The 19,207-nt window shown below is 38.5% G+C and overlaps 1 protein-coding gene across 4 annotated transcripts in view; it reads right to left on the reverse strand.

The window, feature by feature from the left end:
* Nucleotides 1–19,207, reverse strand: part of LOC141435472 (uncharacterized) — a 59,142-nt gene that overhangs the window by 15,916 nt on the left and 24,019 nt on the right. For all 4 annotated transcript variants that reach the window (XM_074098158.1, XM_074098157.1, XM_074098156.1 and 1 more), the window contains exons 3-4: nucleotides 18,423–18,539; nucleotides 1,696–1,829 (exon numbers count right to left, since the gene is read on the reverse strand). In XM_074098158.1, coding sequence (XP_073954259.1) covers nucleotides 1,696–1,829; nucleotides 18,423–18,539 — 251 coding nt within the window. The remainder of the gene's footprint in view (nucleotides 1–1,695; nucleotides 1,830–18,422; nucleotides 18,540–19,207) is intronic.

Raw genomic sequence — 19,207 nt, forward strand, 5'->3', positions numbered from 1 at the left:
TTGTCCTCCCTTTTTTTCCGTACAAAACGGGACTACGATACACTGTGGTTGCTCGTTTTTTTTATACTACGGTTTTAAGGTATAAATATGATTTTAATCTAAACTTTCACGCCTGTAATAACAGACTTTGAAAGCCACACTTAGAAACCTCACGCAACAGTGGCGCCATCTAGAAAGACAAATCACGATAGCCCTCATTGCAAGCAAGACGTGACGACAAAAAAACCTCACGATACTAACGCCATCTAGCGATATTTCGCCCGTCTTTTAGCCCTCCTTGATTTTTGACTCTGATTCAAATAAATATATGCAAGCAGGTAGAGCAATGGTACCGTCGAGTGCATAAATATAGACTAATCTAACCTTTCAAAAATATATACCACAGACTTTTATTCCGTCCGACCTTGGTAACGACGGGTGGTAACATATTTTAGTGTCGTTTTAATAGATACATGTTTTTGCACTATACTGTACCCAATTCAAATCAATTTCAATCAATTCAATTTTGTATGGAAAATGTTCTTATTTTTTACCAAAATTCTACGGTATGTGTAAACCGAAAATAGAAAATTCGGAAATCGGAAGTAATTGCTACAAAAGATTTGTTTCCCAAAATTACTCTCCTAGGTTTTCCTCCCCCAAGGAGTTGTGCATAAGTGATGGGGGGTATAAATGTGACCCCAAAAGAGGTATTTTTGCGGTTTTACGGTCATATCTCGTCAAGGACTTACAACATCGAAATCTGTTCTTCAAAGCTGGAGAGCATTTAATCCCGCGTGGAAAAGGAAAATTCCATACAAATTATTTGTGATAAGTATTTAGGGACTCTATGATAATTAAGTTCAGCATAATGTATTCTACCTGCCTGCATTTTGAAAGGTGAAATGCTCACCAAAGAATGTCAGTGTTCTGGTCACCCTCTGCATGAAGCGTGCATGTTGCAAGCTGCATGGTAGACGGCTCCAGGTGCGCCCGCGTCACCAGTTACGTGTCTTGGCGGCCGACCCACAAACTATTTCTGCGCTCTCAAACAACTAATGCCAAACCGCGCTCAGATTTATACGACCAACCAACTCTGACCCGCTGCACCTCCCTACCTCGAACATAACACACAAGCCGCGGGGACAAGCGATGGCGTGTGACAGCTCAACTTTAACTGGTTTCTATAGCTAGCAGCAGAAAATAGATATCAAACGTGCATAGACCAATTGATGGTCGGAATCATTTAATTCATCTAAATAGGCTATTGATAGTTTTTTTCTTCTATTTTTGGATGCCCTGTGATGGTCACGAGTAACAACATTGTAAATTCGTCTGCGTCGTCATAAACTTATTATTTGTAATGTTGTCAGGTAGCATTGTTGGCATTATTAAACCCACCTGCATAGTTGTGCCATTTATGTCCAAGAAATTGTTTTCCCATACGATTGTTTAATTTCATTTCCACGCCAGACGCAGTTTACTCCATAAGAATATTACTGTCATACCTAGGTACCTATAAGGCCACCGGTATGGTTTTTTTATAAAAACATTGCTCTGTTCATTAGAGGACAATTTTGCTACAGTCTAATGGATGTCATTGTTCGGTTAAAAAAGTTAATTTATTATTGTTTAAAACTACAAATAATCGCTCACTTGTTCAGTAACAGCTTCAATGTGACTTTGAATAGACTTAAATCAAATGTAATTACTCACATCGTCTCCCTTCTCGAGCGTGCCGAGCGAAGCAAGCGAAGCACGAGAACCGCCGTGCTGCTGCCGCCGTAGCGCTCTCTCTGTCTCTACGCACTGCGAGAGCGGGACGCCGAACACACTGCCGGTGGAAGATTCTGCGAGATAAACAATAGTATTCTTAACGCAAGTATCATCAAAAAGCTTTTGACTAAATGAGGTACAGTTAGATTAGTAGTATAATGTAGACTTTCCCGCCTTTTCACCCAAACCCATCCACGACTTGATATTTTTCTTCCAACTATACTTTAATTTCATCATAACCGCACTAAATACCCAGCACAAAGCGGGACTTTTCTGCTCTAGAGCAGAAAAAATGTATGAAAATCCTTTATTGCATTGTTTAAGTTTTTTTTTAAATTGCACCACCAAAGAAGTAACAAGTCATCATGTCACATCCAGATGCGCTCGATCTCTGTTTCTGCGCAGTAGTAATAAAATAAGACCTGCGATGTGTAAAAAAAACTATTTTATGGTTGCTCATGTATTTCTCTGACGGTCTTATGAAATTTGATCTGATTGACGATTGCAAAAATTGTTGTTACCAATCCTACCAAAAACAGTAAGTAGCCGTATAATTTAAACAAAACTTTGTGTGTTTGTTTGGCCAACCTGAGGCCGTATTGCCTAACGTTTCTGACGAACGCGATCGCAATCAAATGACAGTTTTTGTATGCGAAATCTGTCATTTGATTGCGATCGCGAGCATCAGAAACGTTAGGCAATACGGCCTCTGGCGCCCATCCGAAATTTGACAGATCGCGGATAAAAATATCTGCTACTGGCTACTAACTCTGCCAAAAAAAGTAAAAAATTAAAAAAAAAAAATTGGCGGGAGCCTTGCGAATTTTCCGTGGTCATTTTTTGAGAATGCGAATGTAAACTAACAAAAAAAGAATCATCGAGTGCTAGTGACATTTCTTTCCTATGAATTGTTAAGCATGAGGTTTTTTTCGTCTATTTTTCCTGTAATAGTTGAAAGAAAAGCAGATTATGCACCTCGCATTAAGTAATTTATATTGCCCTCGTGCTTTTTAAAACCCTCGCTAACGCTCGGGCTCCAAATTAGCACTCGGTACAATAATAAATAACTTTTTGCTTGGTGCAACAATCTGCTATTATTTCCCTACAGCATTTTAAGTATTGCTCAGAAGGATCTAGATGGGAGTTTTACGTACCTAACTGTTTCAAACACAACTACTTAATATAAGTATTCCTGCGTCAAAGGTGCATCTACGACTTTTTTATACTATGTAAATATTCTAAGTTTATTTGACAGAATTTGCTTCATTGTCAACGTTGCAATTTTTCGACCTTGGACAAAATTATGAGTTATTCCTCTGGAATGCTTCCAAGCATTACAAATTAGCTGGGGAAACTTAAATTCGCGACATAATGCTAAACGATTTCTATTTTACGATTAATGATTTTGCATAAGACACACTCTTGGTTTTTTGTTTGGCTAGACAGTTTCGGTTAGATTTCTACAATGGCGTACAAATGTTAGGAAATCCAGCTCTTTTTTACTTTTACTTGACTTTTTTGACTTTTAGCGCCATCTAGTGATGAAATTGGTTCACCATTCAACTCCAAACCATCACGTGCTATCGAAGTTTTTCAACCCGGACGCATAAATACAACTTCTGACGGCTCTTCCAATAGACTTTGGTTCCCATCCCAGGCATAATACCTGGCTGGAGAGAGATCTCTCTATTTAACCTAACTAAGAAAAGGACCTGACCCCACAGCAGTAGGTAAATGATATAATTTAAGGTGGAATCCAATGAGGGATCTTTACAGGGAGTCTCTGACCATGCAGCTTTAAATCCAAGGTTCAATTCTAATCGCATAGCTGAGCTACTTTTGTTCTGCAACTTTTTAAAAATGTGATCACTGTTAAATTTTTTTTCATACACATTAAATATAATTGTTATTACTAATTACATATCGTGTACTGAAACATAGATGCACAGATAAACCAGAAAAAGAGACCGGGTGGGTTGTCCGGGTGAGCGGTTAGTTCCGATGGAGTGTTGAAAGTTTCTCAATGAGGGCTAAAACATAGATGTCGCTAGTGTCGCTGCTCAAGTGCCTAAATAAGAAACAAACAAGCTGAGATATGTGGTGCATAGGAGAATTTGTGTCTGTACTCCTGTCCAGTGGTAGTGTAGGGGTATAGCACGCAGCACGGAATGCTGAGGACCTGGGTTCGATTCCCAGCGCTGGTCTCTTTTTCTGGTTTTCTGTGCATCTATGTTTCAGTTTGTATTTTCGATATGGATTTTACGGGATGACCGTAAAAGTAACAAAATTTTGAGTTGAAATAAAAAATACAAAAAGACTCCAAAACCCAATCATATCATTGTAATTTTCAATTTTTGCGATACAACACAAAACGGTATAGATATTCTTCTTATTATTATTTCTTTAGGCCAGCACTATACGAATATTCCTTACATCACTGGCCGGTGTTTACAGCGTGTGTCGACTCTCTCACGCCTTGCTATAATATTTACAAAATATCGCGCAGGCGCACAACAATGCAAGCTACCAGCACAATGACGGACTATAGTATGTTACAAACGTTGAGAAATGGGTAGTTCTACTAATGTTTCAGCTGCTATTATTATGTTTCCAGGGTATGTTTCAATCAGGAGTAGGCAAAAAAAAAAGACCTATTACCTCTCTTTTAATTCGACCCCCGTTTTTAGCCGGTTAGGGGTTGATTTCTGGGAATACCTTAAGCTTAAGCTTAAAGAGGGAACAATCGGATAGACAAAGTTTCGCCCTTATAATACATATTAGTAGGGATGAACATGGACTAGATTCTTTGACTTGCCGAAACAGCATTTTCTTCTCGTAATTCAAGAGTTACACTGTCGATGTTGGCGCTGAATTTGTCTCTATTTTCTCCTGTCTTTCTGACCTCCTTATAAGACACAACAGATACTATTACAGGGGCATAATGTGCATTATTTATATTGTGACATATCGAAACGCAACCTCTAGTTCTAACCGCCCAGACGACAGGGCATTACCTAAATATATCCACCCCTCGCGAAAGGCCGTCTATTCCGGACCCGCTATTAGCAGCACAGCAGCTTAACAATAGACTGCAGATAGATATACATTATAATAAAGGTGTTTGTGCGACTATACTGCGTCATCTTGATTTGTCTTCGCTGCAAATATCGATATTCGCATGTATCGATGACAAAATCGATAGTTTAATTTAATTTTTATCTGAGGTCAATATGAATATTTTGCTGTTTGAGTGTTTAAAGCCATATTTATTAGGGTCCCCGAGGCCAAATGTGAAAAACTTAAATATGATCTTTTATGTTCATTTGTCTGTCCCTGTCTTAGCTCAGAGATAGTTTGATTTTGGCATGAGTGTACATAATAAAGTCGACAAAAAAGTACGAAAGGTAAATAATTTGAAGTCAAATAAAAAATTTGAAGTCCCCTATACGTAAAATGGGCACGATTTTCACATCTATGAAAAAAAATACGTCTAAGTATAATTGATCTTATAATAAGTACCAACGTCCTTTCTCGAATAGAGAGACTTAACTTTTTGTTACTGTTAAACTTAAGAAAACTTTTTGATCTCTTGATTATGCATTTAATTTATGGTATTAATTTAAAAATATTTTACTTATAGTGTACCTATTTATATAAGTAAAATATTTTTAACTATTAAAAAAGGAAATTACCTAATAAATACATTTTCAGTGACCTAACAAATAATATTTGTTCCTAAAATACTCGTAGTAGATCTGTCACCTAAATTCAAAATCCTCAGTTATGAGGGAACGACTGAAATGGATGGTCACCTAAATTGAATCACCAAATAATATTAAAACGCTTACCTAAATATTATTTTAGAATTATCTTGAGAAAATATCAATCATCAAATAATTATATTGGGTTTACAACATAAAAATATTTACCGAAAAAATATTTTTTAATCGCTGTAAAATAATGAATTATCAAATTACGTGGCAGTCAGCGACGGTTGTCCCTTTCTTTGGCCTTACGCTTCGTATTAGTACGAAAGGATAAAGATTGGGTCTCCTAACTATTTTTCTCATATAAATAATTAGAGATAGACGGGTAAAGCAGAAAATTTTCGGTTTTGGCCGCAAGCCGCTGAGGGTCGCAGTTCTTCCTAAATACTCCTCTCGTTTCGCTCGACGTCGTACCTAACCAGACCTGCCTTTGTAGAATAGGTAGAAGCATTGCATTAAGGAACTGATCTATTTATTAGGTGACAGATCTATTATTTTGATGATCAAACTATAATTTAAGATACACATTTTAGATTTATTTACATTAATCTGATGATTCATACTTAGAGACAGTTTTGATTAATACTTATGTATGATGACTAATATCTTGGGGATAGATATTATAATTAGGGTATTGCAGATTAGTGACACGTCTAAACTTAGGTGACAATATACAAAAAATCTGAGGTTTCCGGCTCCTGCGTAACATTTGTTTTTTTTTCAATGAGTTCTTTAAATTTATGTAAAACACGTCATTTTTGTCTCAAAGACAAAACAACATTTTTTTACCGCTGTTTTACCCAGGTTATCGATACCTATATTAAACCACTTTTCCCATCCCTATCCCGATTGATGTCACCCGGTATAATAAAACTGCTGTTATATGACAGCGATGTCCAAACGTTAGCGATCTGGACTATTCGGAGCTGTGAGTCAGGCCTCGGACAATGTGGACGGAACGTTATCGTGTTTGATTAAAAGATAAATTTATATAATAATCTAGCTTATTAATAAATGCATCTATAATAGAGCTGTTGTATTGTTCTTTTATCCGTCACGTCACATACTACCGAGATAACTCTGAGAATTTGTAAGTTCAAATGGCAATTTTGACAGGCCACATCGATCACTCGAAAAATATACGACTATACTATAACCACTGCGGGAGAGAGTTTCTTGGACGGGTGGCGAGTGGCGACCACTAGCCAAAAGAACCAGTGAACTTGCGGGCAGCTCGTGGAGGCAAGTGGCAAGTTGAACTTTGTGGCAATCTAGGTGGCCAATGGTTCTATACTGGACGACTTTTTGCTGATGATAATGGGTTAAATTTCCAAAATCCTGTTTTTTGCTGCTCATTTACATGATAAAATGAAGCCTAATGCGTGCGTACATACTCAATACAAGCTTACAATAACCTACAAATCATATAATAAAAAACAGAGCGCGCATTTTCCACAAACTGTCAACAAACGCCACGGAGAAAGCCCAGCGCATAAATAATACTCCACAAAAATAAACAATTTAACGAGGTTAAATGATGTCATTAGTTTCTCTCGGCCTGATCTATTGTTTGTGTTTGTATTAATCAAGCCGGCGCCGGCGCTGCTATCAGCTGCTCCAACTAATTGAAAAGAGCGGGTTTTTCGCAATAATGTATCGGAGAAAATATTTTGCTTTTTGATACAACTTATGTCCGTTGGAACACTTTCACGCTCAGGTTTATCTAGTTCAGACAGCTAAAGAAACAGAAAGGTTAAGCTTTCCTGTGCTTCTAGTGGGTAGCCTTTAAGCCGGGTCCAGACGAGTGTAACGTGTAATGTAATCTATCGTGTAATGTAACACGAATTCTACGTGTGGACGTCACTACGAGCATTACATGTAACGCTCGCGCGGCGCTCGGTGTTGATCCATCGGCTGTCGGTTTTTCGCGCGAACACAAAGGCGCTCGCAGTGTTCGTTCGCTTTGAGTTCGTGTGCCGTCCACACTGTTGACGCTAAATTACACGTAATGTTACATTACACGTTACACTCGTCTGGACCCGGCTATAGTTTATTGACGTTAGTGGGAAAATCACTTATATTTTTTCTTACATACATAATTATCTTAAAGACAAAATAAATATACCACGTACGGAAATAAAAAAAAACATATATTTGAGAACAATGCGATGAACAAGTAAATGAGAACAGCGGTTTTACGAGTATACCAAACAAACTATCTGCTGTTGTAATATCTCTACGTTACAAGAACTAAATTCGCATACAAACTCGATATATCAATAGTGAGTCCAACAAGTGGGCGAAGCTTTTATATTGTATTAATAATCGGTCCTGTCGTTTACTTTTTAATATAATCTAGATAGAAATATCTTTCATCCATTTGGAAATGGCAGCGATATTAGCAGTCTCGCGAAAGATGTAGGTATAATAAATTTATATCAAAGTAGAGTAATGCGTTATGATCTTATGATGTTGTAAGATTATGAACTACAAGCATGACACAATTTTAATGGCGGTTTTATTTGTGTTTGAGCGTCTTCTCGTTCCAGTGGTTGGCTCTACCTTCATTATTTCATTATTTTCATTCACAAGAATAGGTACGCTCCTTATTGTCATCTTCGCTCATACTTAGTCAAAACGAAAAACGTAAAAAATCTGAAAAAGGTTCTCTTGAAATACTTACTAGTTGCAAAATCTGTTCATGGAATTTTCGCGCGTCTATGAAAATAATCGCAGCAGAGTATTTTTTTTAATTATGTTACAAACTTGTCTAAGTGTAGAAAAAAAATTAACAGTCAATTTTCTACTAAATATCCTGCTAACTAATGAAGAAATGATTGCTAGAAGTCGTATAGGACACTAGAGTGTATTTCTTATGCCAGAAACAAAAACATAGTCGCACCATAATGTATTTAAAAGAAGGACGTACCTAAGTAATGACTTACATCCTTCTTCTACGAATGACGCAAAATTAAGTCCCCATTTTAATCTCTGTGATTAAAAATACAGGAAATAAAAAATATAGTCTATACCGCGAACATTATACACCCTTTTACACACAGTGTATCCGTCCTTGCGTTAATATTGTAAAAAACTACCTGTTAATAACAAGTTCGCAAATTCCTGACCCAAATATTGAAGGAAACACGTTACTTTCACCGAGAAATAAGGAAAATTGGCGCCGTTTCAAAACAAACAGCAAAAATACGTAAACGCTGAAGTATTGAAGTGTAACATCAACAAGGCAGGTCCCAGGTTACTACACTACTGTATTAATAATATAACGCAATATTTGTCAAAGAATTCGACTTAAGCTAACGTGCATGCACAAAAATTAAAGAACTACAGTTGCTGTGCGGCTGTTTGGGAACAGAAGCCTTGTCCGTCTAACGCACTCCGAATTACAATCATTTTTATCACTTCGTTCCATCACACGATGTAGGGTAAAGATAGAAAGAGATAATGAATGTGATCGTGAGGGCTACTACGAAACTCGAAACTCGAAGTTCGTGTCGTGCGGGGTCCCTCTGACACTTATACTATTTAATACGAGAGCGAGAGGGACGGTACGTTACGAACTTCGAGTTTCGAGTTTCGTAGTATCCCAGCAGGACTTGTGGGTCACCATGTGATCGACAGACTACTGTTCTGTTCAGTTCACGCGACCCTGAGTTGTTAAAAAACAATAAGTTGCTACGCCGACTCTCGGTACTATTTTACTGTCGCCCACATGGTGTCCACCATGGCGTTCAACGTGTTGAGAACCTCTGGTATTTATTAACTTTCGGCAAAAAGACTCTAATTGCCTGTTTCACCACTTATCGACTAACTTTAAGTAACGGATATCAGTGATGCCGTCTCTGTTTGTTTTGTCCGAATAAACAAAGACGGCATTACTTTTATCTGACTCTTAAAGTTACCCGACAAGTGGTGAAACAGGCCCTAAGTATCTAAATGTAACTTGCACTTTTCTTTCAAATTTAAACAGGGCTTTTGGCTCGCTAGGCAACTCCCAAACTCGCCGAGGTGATTCCATAATTTTATCGAGCATATTGTAAACGCAGCCGGCAGGTGGCGAGTCTACGGCCGTCGATGTTTCTCCGATAACTATAAATATTATGTTTCTGTACCGATCGGAACCTATTTGCAGCAATAAAACATTGTTGCAGCTCAAGGTTCTACTAAAAATAATGTTTTTAGGTTATCCAAACATGCTTGTTGACGACATAAATTCGCCGTAAGGACAAGGTCGGGGTATCTCGGCTTTCCTGTATTTAGTATTGCGAAGAGTTTGTACATTTCGTTTTAGATTCCGATTTGAGAATACAATTGTAATAGGTAGGTAGGGAGGAATGAAACAGTCTAATTAGTAGTAGGTTAGTTAATAACAGTGTAGTACAATTACAGTGTATAATTACAGTGTTAAGAAAAACATGCTTTCCATTTCTGTGGAGATTTGCTTTTTGGCAGCAAATACAAACAAGCTAAAGTAGGTGGCGAAAACAGACAAATAGGAATAAAAATTTATTAAATTAAATATTAACAATACACCTATAGGTAAGTATTTTATGTATGTATCCCCTTCGATGCTTTTTGAGAGGTTTTTGCAAGGCTTTGCTAACCAATGCCGTTGCTTATCAAAATTAGTTCGTATAGATTTTATATACAGCGCTTTTAAGAAAGAGTAGCCTTTTGAACGGGAAACCTTATGAAGAGGTTTCGACGCTAATAATAATATGTTTATCCCTTTACTAATGAATCATATACATAAGTCAATTTTACAAACTTATTTTTGACGACACTGGACGTCTAGCAGAGTCGGCGGGAGGGATTAAAGCTTTGTCACATTTGACAAAGTAGGCAATCATCGTAATACCCTTATAGAAGTAATGGAAACCTTGAAAGGGAAATCCTTTTCGACGATAAGTATAATGAATGGAATATCAATTCCATAGTGTAAGCAAGTCATTTGGGCTATTCAATAAACAAATTAGACGTTCAAAGGTTTTTTTCTGGAAAGAGATTGATCTTAATTGTCTTTGACCTACAGAAGTCCCACTGCTGGGCACAGACGTCCTCCCAGATTAAGAGAACTTGGGTTGTGGCTCACTGGTCTCTGGTAACTTAACGGTCCAAAACACTATGATACTTCTAATGGTACTAAACCAGTACTCACGGGCCCCCGATGGCATTGAAATCCTCATCAAAAACGTTGTTTATGCGGCAACAATATATCGGCCGCCAACGGACAGTGGTCGGGCGGTCCTATTTATAACGCGCGCCGTCGGCGCCTACACTCTTTCAAATTCATATTTTATGTAGAAAAAGTGATTAAAAGTCAGTTTAGAGGCTTGAGGATTGGTCAAGGCCAAGATTCTTTTACAGCAGGAATTCCCAATGTGTTTGACATCGACCTCCTAGGGTCGAAATCAATTGGTTTGTACATCGACGTAAATTTAACCAACCGCAATGTTTTTAAATTGGTAAGTGTTTTGTATCAGTAGGAAATAAAGCAGAGATAGGTTTTTTAAAGTTCCTACCTAATTTGGCTATGGGAGTCTGAGGTATAAGCATTTTGGCAAAGAGTTCTGTAGTCCAAAATGCTTTGGGAAACCCATTCATGATCTGGCTCGTTGTACAATCAAGTGCAAAAATGTGTCTATTGGATCCACTCAAAAATATGTAATCACGGCCTTATAACGTTGGAACAAGAGTCTACCTGTTTATGAAGTCGGATGCAAAAATATGGACTTACGAGTATTTAAATAAGGTTTCTTGTCATCTATTCGGGATTAGTAGGGTGGGAATTCCCAAAAATTTGAGAATAGACCATTCATGGTCGTCATTAACGACACATAAACAAAGGTCAAAATTTAGAAATTTAAACCCGGTGCCGTGGGTATGTCCAGATATCCAGCGATCAGCAGTATATTTTTGATATATTTTTACTCAGAAGCTTAAGAACTTGACTGTACCATCACTTGAGGTCGCAACCCACAAGCCTTCTTCCAGGATGAGACTTGGCTATTATAATTCCCACGCGAATCCAGTGCGAATTTCAAATCACCAAGCCATCGTAAAAAAGCCGTGGTGGCCTAGTGGTTTGACCTATCGCCTCTCAAACAGAGGGTCGTGGGTTCAAACCCCGGCTCGCACCTCTGAGTTTTTCCAAATTCATGTGCGGAATTACATTTGAAATTTACCACGAGCTTTGCGGTGAAGGAAAACATCGTGAGGAAACCTGCACAAACCTGCGAAGCAATTCAATGGTGCGTGTGAAGTTCCCAATCCGCACTGGGCCCGCGTAGGAACTATGGCCCAAGCCCTCTTGTTCTGAGAGGAGGCCTGTGCCCAGCAGTGGGACGTACCTATATAGGCTGGGATGATGATGATGAAGCCATCGTAAATATTAGCGGTTAAAACTCCCAGTTAGCAGACACCTAGCAACACAACAGACAGACGTCAGGCATTCCCACGCCTTGGACTTCAATAGACAGCGGGGTAAACAGAGACAGAGCTAATATGAGACAGCGGGGTAAACAGGGACAGTCGTCATGCCGCTGGAATTGCGACGTGATATTTGGATTGGGCGTCTACCGTTAGCGAGGTCTCGAAGAATTTCCAGGTTATGTTGTACTGTGAAATATTTTAATATCGCAGTGTTGTTTTCTATTTAGGATAATCAAAGGAGTAATAAAGCTTTTTTTCTCTACATTTATAAACAAGTTTTTATTTCTGACCATGCAAATGCAAAAATCCGCAAAGATTTGTGAAAGATTTGCTGCCAGTTTGTTTCTTTAGGCCTCAGGCCACCCCATGGCTGGTACTTACCTCTCTCAAAGACTAGGAATAAGTAGCAGTTCAGAGAGGCAATGCGGCCAGTGTCCTAGGGTCTATGCCAGTGGCAGAAAATCTCAACGATATGTTAACTTTGTAGTTTTAGTTTAGTTTATATTAAGTTTTAACTAGTCTATAATTGTATTTTATAATATTTTTAAGCATTTTAAATTAATTATGTGCCTATACAAGTTTCTTGTTGCTTGTTGCATTTTCATCCAATTTACATCCTAATTTTTTTTTTATTCAACTGGATGGCAAACGAGCAAGTGGGTCTCCTGATGATAAGAGATCACCACCGCCCATAGACACCTGCAACACGGGGATTGCAAGCGATGGCCTAAGATGGATACCTCAAGTGCCAGTAATTTCTGTCTTACTCTCCACGCCGAACACAACAGTGCAAGCACTGCTGCTTCACGCAGATTAGCGAGCAAGATGGTTTTTATTTACGGACCTTGCAAAACTACCACCTGCAAATCCATGAAAGCCGTGGCAAAACAATAATTCACATCTGATATAATTTATAAAATTCCTGTACTTGTAGATTGAGGTGACAAACCACCAACATCATACAGATAAAAAATAATCTACACTCATAATGTATTGCTACACAGTGGATGCAGCAATGCTGGTTTTCTGTAGAGCACAAATTTGCCCAATAGAGTCCTGTTTGAATTGAAATATCAAAACATTAAACAGGCTTGCTCCACACTCACAACACTACAGAATAAGTATGACTATTGACAACACTGCTCTTTTAGGGTCCTAAGTAAGCTTACCTTTAGCAGTATACTTTTAGTTACTTCGGTTTAAAGGAATAAATAGTATTCCGGGTAGTGAGTGTACAGGCAGATGCAGCGATTGGCAACGCGGGCTGATTGGCGAGATAACTGCCGAGTGGAGTCCAAGAGAGTGGGCTTCGATGATGCCGTAAAGTACGTTATTTTAGACAAACTTCATAAATTTATATGACTAATAACAGAACAAAAAAATAGGCGGTGGATTAAGCGGCTCGCAGATTTGAAAGCACAGATAATTAAAAATACAGAACCGAAAATACAAACTGAGACATGGATGCACAGAAAAACCAGAAAAAGAGACCAGCGCTGGGAATCGAACCCAGGTCCTCAGAAAAAAAAAACAAATAAAAACATAAAAACAGTAAAAGTAACAAATTTGGAGTTGAAATAAAAAATACAAAAAGACTCCAAAAAATCAATCATAACAATACAGAAACCAAGAATGCAAGGGTGGGTTCAGGGGGAAAGAGACATGGGGATCGACCAAAGACATCACAACTAGGCGTTCTAAGGGATGTTGAACAAGAAAAGTTAGACCAATGGTTACACATGTGTAGATGTGGATACAATATAGAACTAACTAACTAATAAGTGTAAAGTAGTCAAAGTAAGATTTAGTCTTTTTTCTTTGTCGAATATTTAGAACTACTTATGTTCAAACGTGCAAATAAAGGTCCGAGAATAACAGTTATACCTACAAAGCCGCTCGCAGATACAAAAACACTAAAAAAATAAAAATATTTATCATATCCACGTTGCTTATAATTTCTACGGCAGAAAAAACATGCAATAAACACTTCGTACGCACAAACACTCGCGTTTAGCATCACTCAGCGCAATTATAAATATCATTTATAATACATAAAATGGCGATCATCAAAGGGGTCGATTCTTGGATCTAACATCGATCGATAATCGTCTCGTTTGATAATACTTTAGTGTGTTGATAATGTGCGCGATCGCGTAAATATTGTGATCGAGCCAGCTTGGCAGCGCGGCGGAATGCGGCAGACTTTTATAAATGCCGGCTTGAAATTAGGGTTTTTTTCTTTCAAAGACGCCGCGCGCTTCTGGCCAGGAGCGAAATATTGGGAACTGAAAAAACGTACAGTCGAACAAACTAGGTATACCATGTACCTTTATGCTAGGTACTAATGTAATGTTGTCACGGACATACTGTATCTTGAATCGGTTTGTTCGACTGTATAGTACAGCCAGAATGTTAATATCGCTCGGGACTGGTCGGTTTTCTTTGTTTTCCTGAAGATTCAAACGAGGAAGGAAAAAGTGAACAAGTGCGAGTCGTTCCGTACCATTATCTATACAAACATTAGACATTAGCAAAAAAACGTTTTTTGAAAAACGGCAAAAAAAAAACAAGTTTGTTGTATGGGAGCCCTGCTTAAATATTTATTTTATTTTAATTTAATTATTTATTTTTTAACTGATTATAACTTAAAATTCTGTGAATATTTCAAGCGTCTACCTGTTGCCGTTAATGATATCAAGAAAAAACAGCAAAACAATCACGTTTGTTGTGTGGGAGCCCCCTTAAATATTTATTTTATTCTGTTTTTAGTATTTGTTGTTATAGCGGCTGCAGTAATACATAATCTGTGAAAATTTCAAATGTCTTTCTAACTACTACGACTCAGTAGATAGAGCCCTGTAACAGACGGACGGACAGACAGACAGATAGACAGACAGCGGAGTCTCGGTAAAAGGGTTGCATTGGCACCCTTTGGGCACGAAACCCTAAGAAGGAAACCGATCTTATATTTTGAGTTCCGAACTAAATACATTAGCAAACTACTTTAAGTGTACAGTTATCGGCAAATTTCGTGAGCATTGAGCAAAGGGATTGGGATAAATATAAGGTCATAAGGTAGCCGGCAACTAAGTATACCAAAGAATAGATAAGGTTCTATAAATTTGACATTCAATGGTTAGTAATTTTTTTATTGTTAAAAACTTTTATATGACATTAGGTACAGTAACGCTCAATGCTCCGTGAAACTGAAACTAACAATTAAAAATTATGTTTTAACAATAATAGATAATACTATTAACGCTCTGAATATTAAAAGTTTCATGTATATGGCTGGTCTTTTTTTTTGTTTGAAACATTTTTTCCACTGTGACGTCTCAAGATCGAATTAACGTTGTGAATTCCCCGATGTCCGAGCAAAATCGATTCAAATACGCCGCCCGCCCGCGCCGTAGGGCTCGAGTCAGTCACTAGTCATGATTAGTCAGTTAGCGGTCAGTCTTTGTATGGGGCCAACCCCGACGTTTGGTCGGGATTCGGACACGCGAAGTAGATGCATTTGCGTAATCTAGTGTAATCTATATCTGTGGTTGGCAGGCCTCCCAATAGGTGGGCCGACGATATCGTTAAGAGTAGCAAGCAACCGGTGGATGCAAGTGGTGAGTAGTCGTTCATCGTGGCATTCTTTGTTCAGCAGTGGATGTCTTCCGGCGGATGATGATGATGATGATTAAATGAAATAACTTTAGCTAGTAATGACGTAACTATATAGCAGGTGTCGCCAAACTACGGCCCGCGGGCCAAGTCCGGCCCGCGAGCCCCTCTAATCCGGCCCGCGGAAAGAAAGCGAGAGAGTTTTATAAGACCCGCCACTGACGGTAATTGGTCATAATCATAGATAGCCACTCATGAACATAATCAACACCAAGTGCCTTATGCGTTACTCATATCTAGGTACCCCCTGAAGACTAAGTCTACTTAACTAATGTATTACCCCCATGACCAGCCAAAGTCTTGGCCCGCACGAATTTACATTAAGTGCAGTGTGGCCTAAGTCAAAAACTTTAAAGACCCCTGCGATATAGGTATGATCGCAAAAGTGAAATTGTCACATTCGTATAACATTTGACTAAGTGCATTTGCCTTTGCATTGGATCTCAACAACCGATAAAACCCGCTTTCACCGCGTCTCTCTTATTTACTGCAAAAGAAACATAACCATACATCCAAATGTCAGTACTGAGAGAATCTAAACAAGCACCGTTTAGACCGGTTGTTTTTGTAAAGCACAATAAATCTACGTTGGCGGTGTAAATCTTATTTTCACGTGTGAAAATCAATTGCAGTACGTAATTTTGAATGATACGTTTGGTTTGAACTGTGATAAAACTAAACTAACGTAAGACAGTTAATTTAGTTTTCGTGGTGATGAATACATCAAAGTGATTTATGCAGAGCGCGGCGAAACACAGAATCTGTATTATTTCAAAATGGCCGTTACGGAGCGGGCGTCTGGGCGCGGGAGAATACGTTTATGTAAAAATGTTATAATAAGCCTTCGGCTGCGCTTTTATATTGTGTAGGTGACCTAGCTTGCGCCTTAGTAAAGTTCACACGGGAAATCAAACTCAAACTCACAACATTTATTGACAACAAAAACACAGTAAAAACATAAATAGGAGAAAAGAGAAAAAAATAGAGACGTTGCTGTAGTGTGATGCACTAAGGCAACTACGAGCATTATACAATATAATTATACAACGTGTCTCTACCTCTAGACATAGATGGACCGTGTTGATTGGGGTAAGTATTCCTAACCTATCTACAAAGCCTTTACCTACGGCCAAAGTATTACGGAGAAATGACTGAGAACATATTGTAGATATATAATAAAGTATTCTCTTTTTACAAGCTTTTTTATTTAGTTTCACCTGTCCCGTTGTCTGTCTTGTCTGTCTGTAGTCAAATCTTGAAAGTTAAATTCGACCAACTTCCAGTAGTCGGATTGACTTGAAATTTGTCATACTTATGTAAATTATGTGACAATACAATAATCTGGTAGTGACATCCCGGTAGTCCGGCCAGGATCGTCACAGCAGGACGGAACTCTCCAACGGTTAATGGCATCTACTTGAAATTTGGTATGCAAATGTAGTTTGGGCAACAATATCTACTCGGATTTCGGTCGTTGTCCAGAGACTAGCGACAGCTGGGCTACTTCGAAAAAACTCGAAGTTCGTATAGTCGGGTATTTCGTAACAAATATTTAACTTTTTATATTAAGATTCACTTTTATAACTGTCGCTGGTTTTTTCAAAAATTTAATTTTGCTTTTTATTTTGTACATGATGAGAAATCATACCGAACAGTAACCCGGCCGCTCTCCCGCGACTTATGACTGTATGTTTTTTCTGCAATAGCAAAATAGCCACATAGTTGTGCGATTGGCAGCGCTGCGCATTGCATTAGTCACTCGTGCGCATTCCTTACTACAGACTCGCGTAGTAAAACGTCCATACGTTATTGAGACCTTTGTGCAATACAAGTAATTACGAATAAAGATAAAAATATATAGATAGCTAGCGTTTACCCGCGGCTTCGCACGCTTAAACTATTCGATCTGGTAGTTGCAATTGAAATTCCGGGATTTTACAAAATTCCCCTGGGAATTCCCAAAATTTATATCGTGATCTTCATTGAGGTTGTGTTAAGAACAACTGTCCAAAATTTCAAGGCTTCTAAGCCCGGCAGTTAAAATTTCAAGATTTTTATCCCTATCTCGTGGGAATATCGGGATAGAAAGTAGATGGCCTATGTGTTATTCCAGACGTCCAGCTACCTACATACCAAATTTCATAACTCTAAGCCCAGCGGTTGTTATCTCCTATGTTTTAATCCAGGTTATAAACTGACTTTTTGCCAAATTTCATCCAAATCCGTCCGGCCGCTTCAGCGTAAAGAAGTAAAAACATACGCACTCACTCACAAACTCTACTCACAAACTCACTCACTCACTCACAAACTTTCACATTTATTTTATAATATTAGTAGGATTCCATAAATGGCAGTTAGTGAAGTTCGTCTGCGATACGCTACGGCGTAGGACTTGCCGTAGCAGGAAGCTACACAATGCGTAGCAGGGGCTACGTCTCCAACATTCATTAACCCCCGACGCAAAAAGAGGGGTGTTATAAGTTTGACCGCTATGTGTGTCTGTGTGTCTGTCTGTGGCACCGTAGCTCTTAAACGGGTGGACCGATTTAAATGCGGTTTTTTTTTATTTATTTGGAAGCAGGTGCAACACGCGCACTGCAGCAGCCGCTGAGTCGCGTTGCTCCGAAGACGAAGGGCTACGGATTAGCCCGAAACATGTCGAGGTAAACTCGATTTAAGACGTGAGTTATCCGGGTCATTATATTTAATATGAGTCAGTCTCACGGTGGTGTATTCTTATTGGGTCTTTGTCATCAGCTGGTTATTTTAGCAGCCTACCTTTGTCCTTGTCGGCATCTTTGGCGCGGCTCTGGTCGAAGAAGCCAGTGGTCAGCGCCTTCCTCTTCAACAGGTACGCGCGCCGCTTCGGCTTGGTCGTCGCGGCCACCGCATTCTCTGCCAAGTTAACAGAACTGGTTAAAACATGTCTGGTGAGATTAAGATATCCTGGTTAATAGAACCCAGAGCATTGGCTCGGAACAGAAATTGAAGGTAATTAATTACCAGAGCTCGAAAAGAATTAGTTATTCTTAAGTCATTGCTGTCATGTGTAGATATTCATATGGATACACCCTGAAAATAAAAATTAAAACAAAACACAACTATGACTAAACTAAAATGAAAATACATTGCAACACTTATAGATAGACATAAAAAGATCATGCGACAACTACCATTAAATGACAGGGTATGTCAATGTTATGCAAACTCTTAAAACTAGTCACCCTTTCCGAGCTCTGGTAATTATATAGGGATAAAACTGTGTTTCGTGAGGGATAACGCACAAGATTCCAGATATTGTGGGTGTAAACGTGACTTAGAATCGCACTGTACTTTTTAAGAGGCAAATGACATTTTACCTACCTAAAATTTCAAGGGTAGGTGATTTGAAAAAAAAAAAGAACCACTGCCCAATGATGTATTATAAAGTTAATGATTATATCATGGACAGGGATATTTGGAAATAATTACGATCCGTATTGGCGATCCATTACTTCAAATAGCGAACCTACTGTGTTAAAAATAAAGTTGTGTTAAATACTTCTAATGTATAGATATTATCT

The sequence above is a fragment of the Choristoneura fumiferana genome, chromosome 15, assembly GCF_025370935.1.
Source record: "Choristoneura fumiferana chromosome 15, NRCan_CFum_1, whole genome shotgun sequence".
Classification (NCBI taxonomy): domain Eukaryota; kingdom Metazoa; phylum Arthropoda; class Insecta; order Lepidoptera; family Tortricidae; genus Choristoneura; species Choristoneura fumiferana.